Source organism: Lytechinus variegatus, chromosome 4, assembly GCF_018143015.1.
Source record: "Lytechinus variegatus isolate NC3 chromosome 4, Lvar_3.0, whole genome shotgun sequence".
Classification (NCBI taxonomy): domain Eukaryota; kingdom Metazoa; phylum Echinodermata; class Echinoidea; order Temnopleuroida; family Toxopneustidae; genus Lytechinus; species Lytechinus variegatus.
In genome coordinates, this window is record NC_054743.1 from 9,814,342 (window position 1) to 9,825,423 (window position 11,082).

Genomic DNA, 11,082 nt, shown 5'->3' on the forward strand with positions numbered 1-11,082 from the left:
ATCATGTTCTACGAGAGTGGTTCTACTAGGAACATCACCAAACAAATGACTGTATTCGGAAATCAACTCCTGCAACGACTCTCTCTCACTCACTGGAAGATAATTCAACCTTTCACCAAGATTCTCTAGAACTTCTGAATTCTCAAGCTTAACCTCAGGCAAGGACAGACCAACTTCCTGTTGTACGTCAACAGTATCACTCCTACCACAAGCAACACCAACACTCGCAACCGACTTCGCTTTGCAATCCTCACTGCTCTCTACATACTCTTTCAACATGTTAATGTGACAAAGACGTTTCTGTTTTCTCTTATCCGGAGTGCGAATTACATAGTTCACCTCACTCACTTTCTCCTCCACAACATATGGACCAGAGTACCGAGCCTGCAAACAATTACACCTGGAATTGGCAAGAGCACTAACACCTTAGAACCGGGATCAAAGCTTCTCTCCCTAGCTTTGCGATCAAACACTTTCTTCATGTCTGCCTGAGCAGTCTTCATGTGCTGCATGGCAAGTTCTCTTGAATAAGACAACCTTTCTCGGAACCGAGATACATAATCCAGTAATCCACACTTCTCATCCGATTCAAGCATCTTCTCTTTCAACACCAATAAAGGCCCACGAACAGTGTGGCCAAATACCAAGTCAAATGGACTAAATCCTAATGAGTCTTGCACAGACTCCCGAACTGCAAACAAGAGTAAGGGTAGTCCCTCGTCCCACTCTTTCTCACACTGAAAGCAATAAGTTCTCATCATGTTCTTCAAGGTTTGATGAAACCTTTCCAATGCCCCTTGGCTCTCAGGATGATAGGCACTCGAATTCACGCATCGAATTCCCAACTGCGACATTACTTGTCTGAACAACTTGGAAGTGAAATTAGAGCCTTGATCACTCTGAATAATCCTTGGTAATCCTACCAACGAAAAGAACTTCAGCAGTGCTTTGCAAACATTCTGAGCCGTTATTCTACGAAGTGGCACTGCCTCGGGAAATCTGGTTGCTGCACACATCATAGTCAAGAGATACTCATGTCCAGCCTTAGTCTTAGGCAGTGGACCAACACAATCAACAATAATTGTTGAAAATGGCTCATCAAATGCCGGGATGGGCCGTAATGGCGCCGGCGGAATCTTCTGGTTGGGTTTGCCAACAACTTGGCACGCATGACATGCCCTACAAAATTCACTAACATCACTCCGCAGCCCTGGCCAAAAGAAATGCTTCAGAATTCTGTTAACAGTCTTATTGACACCAAGGTGTCCACCAAGACCAGTTTCATGTGAAACTTTCAAAATTTGCCTACGAAAGACCTTAGGCACCACAACCTGATGGATAACCCTCCAATCTTCATCAAGACTTGCATCTGGAGGTCTCCATCTCCTCATGAGAATATCATCCTTCATGTAAAAGCATGTGCTTTCATTAACAGCTTCCTCCTCAGACAGAGCACTATTGATACTTCCAACCAACTCAGGATCTTTGCCTTGAGCATCGATCAAAGACAACCTATTAAGTCCTACATCAGATTCACCATCCTGATTAACTCCACTACCATCTTCAGCAGATTTGCTATTATCTACCTGACAGAACACACTGTTATCATCCAAATGACCAAGAAAACTATCTCCCAAATTAACAGTATCCGGACTAGTCTCTTTCAAACCCTGCTCTGAATTTTTCGTTTCCTGTTTTTCCTTAGCAGCCATAGACCTAGTCAATACACAGGAGGAAAACACGTCTGGCATCTCTTTTACCAAACTTTCAGTTTCCTCATCAGACACAGGAATGTTTGATTTAACTGGATGTGGCAAAACCTTATCACCCGCAAGATCATTACCTAACAGCAACGACACACCTTCTACCGGTAAGGCAGGAGAAACTCCAACATCCACCTGACCCGACACAATAGCAGACTTCAAATTCACACTATGTAAAGGCACCTGAATTACACCACCTACCCCTCTTACAAACACATCCGAATGAACAGCCGAGTCCTCAGAAAAAGGCAAAACATTAGCTAAGAGAAGAGTCTGGGTGGCCCCAGTATCCCGAAGAATACGGATAGGAACCTCCTCACTACTACCTGACAAACTTACAAAACCTTCAGTCACAAACGGTTTGTACCCTACAGACACTGCTCTATTCTCCCTGTTGACACTAGCTAATGCATTAGGAACTACTTTCCTCTCACCAAAGCCCTCTTTCTCTCTCTTTTTCTTCAGCTTACTACACTCAGACATTCTATGTCCTTCTTGCTTACAATAGTAACAAGGACCAGGGACAGGTTTTTGCCTATTACCACTCTTGACAGTATTGTTACTACCTTGACTCTCATCTTGCCATGAATAATCCTTCTTACCAACAGACTGATTAACCTTCCCTTGAGGTTTACTCCTATCAACTACCTTATGTGTTAAGACATATTCATCCAAGAGTACTGCTGACCTCTGAACGTTCATCACGTCACGCTCCTCTAAGTACTGCCTTAACTCATGTGAAACCGAACGTTTCAACTCCTCAGTCAACATAAGCTCCTTCAAACTCTCAAAGCTATTAACACCAGTTGAGGACAACCATCGTTCAAAATGAACAACCTTCTTACGAACCAAGTCTACATAAGTGTCCCGTTCGCCCTTTTTAGTATTGCGAAATGCTTGCCTATGTGCCTCAGGCACTAATTCATAAGCCCTCAAGACAGAAGACTTCAGTTGCTCATAGCAACCCCCCTCTTCCACAGACAATGAGGCATAAACCTCCTGGGCCCTACCGATGAGCACACTCTGTACCAAAGTTGGCCAGACAGATCTCTCCCAGCCTAAATTGACAGCTACCTTCTCAAAATGCTGAAAGAACTCCTCTACCTTACTCTCATCAAACTTAGGAACTAACCTAACATATTTACAAGCATCAAACTTGACAGAGGAATCACCACTCCTCACATCCAATTCCTTAGATTTCAAATCTAGGCTCTTCATCTGTAGCTCAACCTCTTTTGTACGAAGTTCAAGCTCTTTCAATTTCAACTGTGCTTCCAGAGTTTTTAGATTTAACACAGAATCACGAGATCCATCAGAAGACGCAGAATCATCCCCCTCCTCCTCAGAATCAGCACGAGTTGACCAAATGTCCGTTTGGACCAAAAACTGACGAATGCAGTCCATAACCTCATCCTTTCTAAGTGAAGGACGAACCGAAATGTCTAAAAGACGAGCAGCTTCCACTAACTCAGCCTTAGTCAACTGCCCCAACAGCTCTGGTGTGGGACCATCAACAAAACTTTGCACTCTATCCTCAGCCATTGAGATATAACTATGCTCAGACCACAAAACAAAACAACCAGTCTATAATATATACCAAACTCCACTAAGGAGACAAAACCAGCACAACAGCTAGTAAACAAGACAGACTGATCCAAAACATGCAGTGAGCAAGCACAAAAATGCAAAGGAAACCTAGCAGCGAATAAAAATATCAGAAATCCACTGCGCCTTGAACGAAGGCTAAATCCGAGAAAAATTGAGCGTGACCCGTCGCCTACACGAGCCCAACGAAACGCTCCACACACAAAACGTGCATACACGCCATGCACAGAACACGCACATAACTACACGCAGCGCTAGCGCATGATACTACATGTACTGTACGTAATAACCGGTATACGGAATACGAAAACGAACTACCTCGACATGAAAACTGGCTTGTTTTCCGACTCCTGGACAAGGTCCCAAATATGTTACGTGGCCAGGACCAACTCTACATCACAGCACACAACAACCTCAACTTCTCCAACTCCTAAGTCACCCCAAATCCTCACAATCGATGACACATCTTTTAAAGACAGGGAAGCCGTGTTTGTGTATTTGATCTCTGGCCGCGAACTTTCTCTTACTGCTAGTCTACATTCAGACTTGGGTGCGTCACAGCATACCGACCAGGATGTGCGTATATCTGTTTTGTGAAATTGAGTAAAACTTTAAATTGTCATGATTTTCTTAATGCATCCGATTTCGTTGAAGTTTTCAGTGTTTTGCTTGTTGGATTTTCCTCTTTTTATTCAAAACAACTTTTAGTTGGGGTGGACTTGTCCTTTAATCAACTGAGACAAGATTTTATAATCTTCAGGTTGTTGCAATCCCCTATCAACCAATCCTGATGCGATCTCTTCTTTTGAATATGAATAGATATTAACAAAACGTTCCATGTTTATTGTGACTTATTTTACAATTTAATCAAATAGCAGCATTGTAATACGAAGATTAAATTTGGGGAAACAATCTGAGCATGATCATATTTAAGAGCATAAATGCGAGTGGTTAATCATGAAAGGAAAACAAAACAAACAAAAAAATTAACTGATTATTAGTCCAAGAATCACTTGTTCTAAAATATCAAACAAATCCTTGAGAGCTATGAATAATTGATTACGCTAAAAGTCATTCAAACATGTTTGAAATTAATTCAGTGAACTCCAAAGGTATTTATTAGGATTGATTGAATTTAAGTTACTCTGATCAGTAAATAAACACAATCATGGTAGTTAGTGATGATGATGATGAAGATGATGATGACAATAAAAATGGTCACAGTAGAAGTGGTGATAATGAAGATGATAATAACGATGATGATGGTGGTGGTGGTGATGATGATGATGATGAAGAAGTTGCTGATGATGATGATAATAATGATGATGATGGTGATGATGGTGGTGATAAGGATGATGGTGGTGACGATGGTGATGATGATGATGGTTAATGAAGATGAAGATTGAGATGGTTGTAATTATGTTAATGTTGATGATTCTGATATAAATTTTGGTGATGAAAAGGATTCCGATGATGATAATGATGACCATGTTTAAAAGGGTAATGATAATATCACTGAAACTACATGTATATTCATGATAGTATTGCAGTAAACTAGACTGTTCTAAATTCAAAATCATCATCATAAACTGAATTAAAACAATAGGGTGATGTGGTATATCACAAGTTTTAAAAATGTCACCACATGGTGGCGCTGTTTCAATAGCTTCCAACAATTGCATTTATTGAATGAGCAAACATAATTGATGTCTTGGAATGACCACTTAGAAATGTGAACTTTATATGTGAGAATTTTCAATTTTCATTATTGAATACAACCCATGGCTTTTAATTAATGGAGCTCTCTGTGAGTATTCTTCTTACAAGCAAAGATGATAAATGAATATCCCAAGTGTACTACAGCAGTAGAACAAATGTTAAATGGGCAAGATACGGTCAAACATTATTTCAAGATTGCAAGGACAGATGAAATAGTATTTTATACCGAAAATAACATGAGCATAAAAAATACAATCTCTAGACATTCATTAATTCCAAGATTCCAGTCAACCTCCATACATACTGAGCATAGAGAGGAAAGTCGTTGGAGATATGAAGAAGACTGTCCTCCAATCTCTGTTGTATATTCATCCGGAAACCCTGATCCAAGCTTAGTTTTTGTGTTTGGTGACCGGTCTTACCTCTCAAAGATTGCACTCTCATTTCCTTATCACTAGTGTTATCATCCTCATCACACACTGAAGATGGATTCTGTGTTGAATGATGATTGAAGCTAGTCCTGGTCTGGGAATGTGTTTCCTTTGTGCTTAACAGAGTGTTTCCTTTAGACGACATTGTATCTGACGATGATAGCGATGATGATGCCTGTATAGAAACAAGAATATCTTCCATTGTTGAGAAGAGGAAGAATGAGTTCTCAAGGAGCTGCACATCCATGCAGCTGCCATGGAGACGGATGTTGCGGAGGGAGATGGATACCTTTTCAATTTTCTCCAGGATGGAGGTGAGGATGGTCGGAAGTAGATGCGATGATTTTGAGAGACGGATGAGGGTGCAACAGGATTCTCTCTGAGAGTATGTCTAAAACAAAACAAAAATAGAACAAAACAAAATAGAATTGTTTGCACACCTCGACATTATGATGAGACTAATTAACTGTGAAAGATTTTAAAAAAGAAGAAAATGTTTGCTAAATTAGTTAACACAGAACAATGTCTAAGAAATGTAATAGAAAAAGACAGCAAATAAATATTAATATTCAAGGTCATGTAAAGAATGACAACTGCCAATTTCTCTTTGCATTCTTCCTCCTTGTTCATACTTTTGTTTTTGGTCTGTATCGAGACCTACCATTGCGTTCATGTTTTTTTTTAAATCAATTCTTCATATTGTAAGGCTAGGAGAGAATAGATCATCCAGTTATCATGGACTTTCAGTTAGTGTGTTTGAAATGAATGCATATTTCTTATTGAAACTACTCACATTGCATATCTTGGAGTTCTCCATCACATCATCTAGAATACTCTCAACCATCTTGCCTATCAAAGAGATAACATCATCCCTGCATCCTGGGGGTAACCTGGTATCCAAGGTCTTCACCATAGCATCAGCAGCCTTCTGGAGCATCCGGGATGATAGGCGATGACTTGGGGCTTTGTCTTTGAGAGTAGATTAATGTTTTTTTAAATAAAAAGATAGGAAGAAAGTAAAGAGACAAACAGAAAAAAACAAAATGAAGAATTAAATAAGGAGAGAAATAAAAAAAGAATGAAATTAATTATCTGCTTTTGAAAGTACAAAATACACATCAGATACAAATGTGAGTATTACATGAGTAGCTTTAAAATAAAACAACCCTCTCATAGTAGATTTACCAGTCAATGAGTAAAATCATAACATTCAAAAAGTTCAATGACAATAAAAACTTACCTGACAAGATATATATTTTCAGAATAACACAGAAGAAGACATTAATATTGAATTCAATATTACTTATTGGTAATTTAATGGATGTTTAAATGGATGTTAAATCATATATATAAACATAAATCAACATAGTACATTTTGAAATGTGGGAGACCTTCATCTTTCAGACCTTTTCACATATAAAAAAGAGATGTGTTTACCAATGAAAATTAAAATCTTACTTAAAAGTCAATTCTATTTTTTTTTTATTTTTAAGCTTAGGCCCCTTTTGACTCTTTTTTTTTATTCTCATCAGTTAGCAAGTGAAAGCTATATTACCTTTTGATTTCCCCATGATATATTCTACTGTAGTTTTCACACTGTTGACTATGACCTCTGATGACCTTTCAATCACCTTGATGTGGCCTTCTGTCCTGCTTACAGCAGAAAGGGTTGAGAGACTATGAAGAAATTTTGTATTTCTAGAGAGCGCCATCTGGTGATCAACATGATGACATTCTTCTGATGATGAAGGGGGAGTTAAGAATGCAGGTTCATCAGAGACTGACTCACTGTGGAAAGCATTTACTGCCTCTCTTTCTACAATAATAAAGGAATATAGAAGAGAAATAACATGTAATGCTTCTTATTTAACCTTTTCTGCACTGATTTATTAGAACTCTAATTACGAAAACTTTTCAAATTAATGATCCAAAAGAATCCATAGAAATTGACAATAACCGAACCCGAATACAGAAGCAAAGTCCTTGAATGACTTTATGCCTTCTTTATGATCAATTGTACTTACAGTTGGATCATTGTGTTCTTTGCTTTAATGAGTTATTTAGACTTTGTAGACACTCCAACTTTGTTTGGGGATAATGCATGATGCTAATATAATTCCCAATCTCAAAGAAGATAGTGGAAATATATAAGTATGGTGGAAATATGCATCAACAACATTAAAAAAAAGCTCACCATTCAAGTCGTTATGAGGAGAAGCTCTAGTTTTAGCCAACAAGAGTTCCTGCTGAGTCTTCAGTAATTCCATCTCCAGATTTTTAGTCTTTGTTTTCCATGAATCTTCTTTCCTTCTTAGTCTCTCAGCCAGCTGTTTTGCATAATCCTTGCCAGACATCGAGGGTGGTTTCTGCTTGACTATTGCAGTAGCAGCAGCTACTTTCAGCCTGTCAACGAAGGCTGGATCTAGCTGAATGCCATGGTCTGGTTCTTTGGTCACAAGGGATTCTTGTTCACTTTCAGAAGGGTGTGAATGTGTGGCCTCCATCATGATTTCTGTATTTTCAAATTAATTTGAAATAATAATATTTTGAGGTTCATTGGACCTCATTGCCTGAATTCATACATGCAGCTTCAGTAGTACCTTGTTACATAACTAGGCAGATTTCTTGCACATAATTACGCTTATTTCATTATGTACACTAAGAAAAGTTCAATTACGAATGAAAAAATGGCAAAGGATGCTAAATTAATGCTTGAATGAAGGATGATGGTTTACAAGTGAAACTTTATTTGAGAATATGATCCAATGGGTATAAACATCGCTGGTTATGGACAGCATTGATCGAACTGGTATTTAAAGCCACATTTGTTATTGGACAAATGACAATGGACAATAGTCATTGGCTGTGTGGTCAAGGGGTTAGAGCTTTGGACTCATAATCGCAAGGTTGTGAGTTCAAATCCCTGCTCTGCCATTGTCTCCACTTTGATAAAAAGGCCGAGAGTGATATCTGTCATCTATAAGGTCAGCCACTATGCCTGATTAACATAGACCTAAACAATTTTCTATGTAATTGGTTATACCAGCTTGGGATTTACCAGCAAAAAACTGTCCTGCCCGGAGTTCCAATGGGAGTTACCATTAATAGAAACAGAAACAGTAACAATGTGGATAAAAGACCAAGTGATATTTTGACAAAATGGAAATAGATCTAGAACATGAATCTTCATGGACATCATCATTGGACAAAATAGTTTTGATATTAAATGATTTTAGACTATGTAATTGTTTGGATGAAATTGCCAATAGACAAAAGGGTAATTAGGTCATTTGGTAATGGAGAAAACATTGAAAGATGAAACAATAATTGACTGCATAATGTTAGACAAGTCAACAAGACTGGGACAGCATTTGATCAATATGCAATTTAGCCCAAGGATGATAAAACAAGTTTTTTTTTAACATTGTCCAAGACTACTGGAAGAAATTTTTGATGGCGCAAATATTCACTACTGAATGACACATGCATATAAGCTAAAACAACATGATTGATTCACTTCAAATTTTAGGTGCACAGATGATGAGGCCTATTTTTTATAACTGAACAAAAAATAAAAATAAAAAATAACTTCATTAAATAGACCCCCAATGTTAATCTATATAGATGACGTGTGCAATTCTAATCAAACTCGAAAGAATGCACACGACAAATTTAAAAGGGAATGAAATCCTGGGTACAAGTATGCTTGTTTTGAAACAGAAAAATAAAAGAATAAGAACAAAGAAAGTTTGAGAAAAAATGGACAAATGATGAGAAAGTTATGAGCATTTGAATATTGCAATCACTAATGCTCTGGAGATCCCCCCTTTGGCAATGCGACAAGGAAGTGTGATGTCACATGTGAACAACTTTCCCTTTGATGGACTAAAAAGTCCTGGAAGTCTTTAGTCTGCTTTTTTGTGTTCGCCCTCCATTGTAGGAAAGCACTATGGCAAGAAAATTATAATTTTCAATCTCTACCTTTGATTAAAAAAATAATTAAAAGAATCAAATTTACTTACGGTACATGTAGGCTAAACCAAGTTAAAAAAATTATGATGAATAAGCTGTAAATAAATAGAAACTGACAGTCTAAGTCTGTAAAAAAAATAGCATATGTCCCAAAGAAGAGAAAATACGCCAAACATTGCCAACCTTATTTTGCCACACATGGAGATGTAACAGAGAACATTAATAAAGAATTCTTGTTCATGAGTGTCTTGATCAGTTGATAATCATGATATGACTCTGAGATTGAGATGCAAAGGCCAAAATAAATAAAAAATGTCAAAAAAATTATTTTGAAATTTCAAAAACTTACTCTTGTTCATACAAGGAACAATATAAAGAGAAATTCATATAGACATTCATGTTTGATCTAAAATTTTAACTGAATTAGAATCTAAATTTTAATACGCACGCGGTCATTTGAGTTCATCCATACAAACACGGATGTCAATAGGTGGGGCGCGTGTAAATCGTCCTCTGCGAGAAGTCGGTAGAAAAACACATAACTGACCGAAGAATATCACCTTTTCAATCAAAAATGAGATTTTAACAGCAGCAATGCAAAATAGTTCTTGATAATCTTGAGAAACTGAGTGTCTTACCTAAATTATAGCAACCTTGTCAGAAATTTCACCACCTCCTGTTGCCATTGGCCCAAAGTTTTCGGAGAAAATCTAGCAGTTCAATTTGAGCGCACGTCCTTTGGGCGGGGTCCTCAAAAAAGCAAACATGAATCAGAAATGCTTTAGGCGTTATAAACGATAGGTGTTTGGGGCTGCTCGTGGGCTTGTGATAGGGTGCTAACATGAATCAGGAAATAATCACCCTCCTTAAAGAAATAAGTAAAAGAAGAAAACATATAAACTTGTTTAATTGTGCATGTTTACGGATTAATAACATTATTTTTTTTTCTGGGGGGGGGCTCAAAATTTCTGGAAGGAAAATGTTGAGGCTGCTGGTCAAACGGTTTCTGTCAACGGCCTAGCCCAAGCGACGTCGCCAAGTTGGGTTGGCTGCCGCTGTTATGTCACCCTCTGACGGAAAAACCCCTCAGTATCAAACAATGTGAACACGATGTTGCACTGTGTTCACATTGTTTTCACACTGTGCAAGTGTGAAATTAATGCTTCTGAGGTTCTGAGTTATCAACACTCAACACAGTTGACCAGGCTGTGAAAACGAGTCAAATTCACATAGTTTTCTCTCCACGCTAATATATCACACTGTGTTTGACACTGGTTTTTCCGACGGGACGAGAGCCAAAATTTGACACAATTAACATGATTAAGTGAATCCCTTTAAAAACTCTTTTTCAAGTAGACGTTTGCAACTTTCATTCACTCTCTCGATCTCTCTCTTCGAAGTAGTAGTCTAGACTAGTCAAAACAATCTAAATCAAGAAATTATGAGAGGAGGAAATTTGAAGGCTTTTGTGTGTCATCGTTTGATCGGATGAAGTAGTAGATTTGAATAACATGTAATGCAAGGATATCATGGTCCAAGTGTTCAATCTCCGGTCACTCAAAATCAGGAGCTACTGCCCAATTTCTCAAGAC

The 11,082-nt window shown here is 38.0% G+C and overlaps 2 protein-coding genes across 2 annotated transcripts; both read right to left on the bottom strand.

The window, feature by feature from the left end:
• Positions 1-344: 344 nt before the first annotated feature.
• Positions 345-3,305, bottom strand: LOC121412474. Its single transcript, XM_041605286.1, has one exon. The coding sequence runs from the start codon at positions 3,303-3,305 to the stop codon at positions 345-347; it is 2,961 nt and encodes a 986-aa protein (XP_041461220.1).
• Positions 3,306-5,141: 1,836 nt separating this feature from the next.
• LOC121412475 (meiosis-specific protein MEI4-like) lies at positions 5,142-10,210 on the bottom strand. Its single transcript, XM_041605288.1, has 5 exons — positions 10,129-10,210; positions 7,713-8,030; positions 7,074-7,334; positions 6,312-6,487; positions 5,142-5,909 (listed from the first exon to the last, which is right to left on the bottom strand). Exons 2-5 carry the CDS (start codon positions 8,023-8,025, stop codon positions 5,346-5,348), a joined length of 1,314 nt encoding a protein of 437 aa, XP_041461222.1. The 5' UTR covers positions 8,026-8,030; positions 10,129-10,210; the 3' UTR covers positions 5,142-5,345.
• Positions 10,211-11,082: the final 872 nt, after the last annotated feature.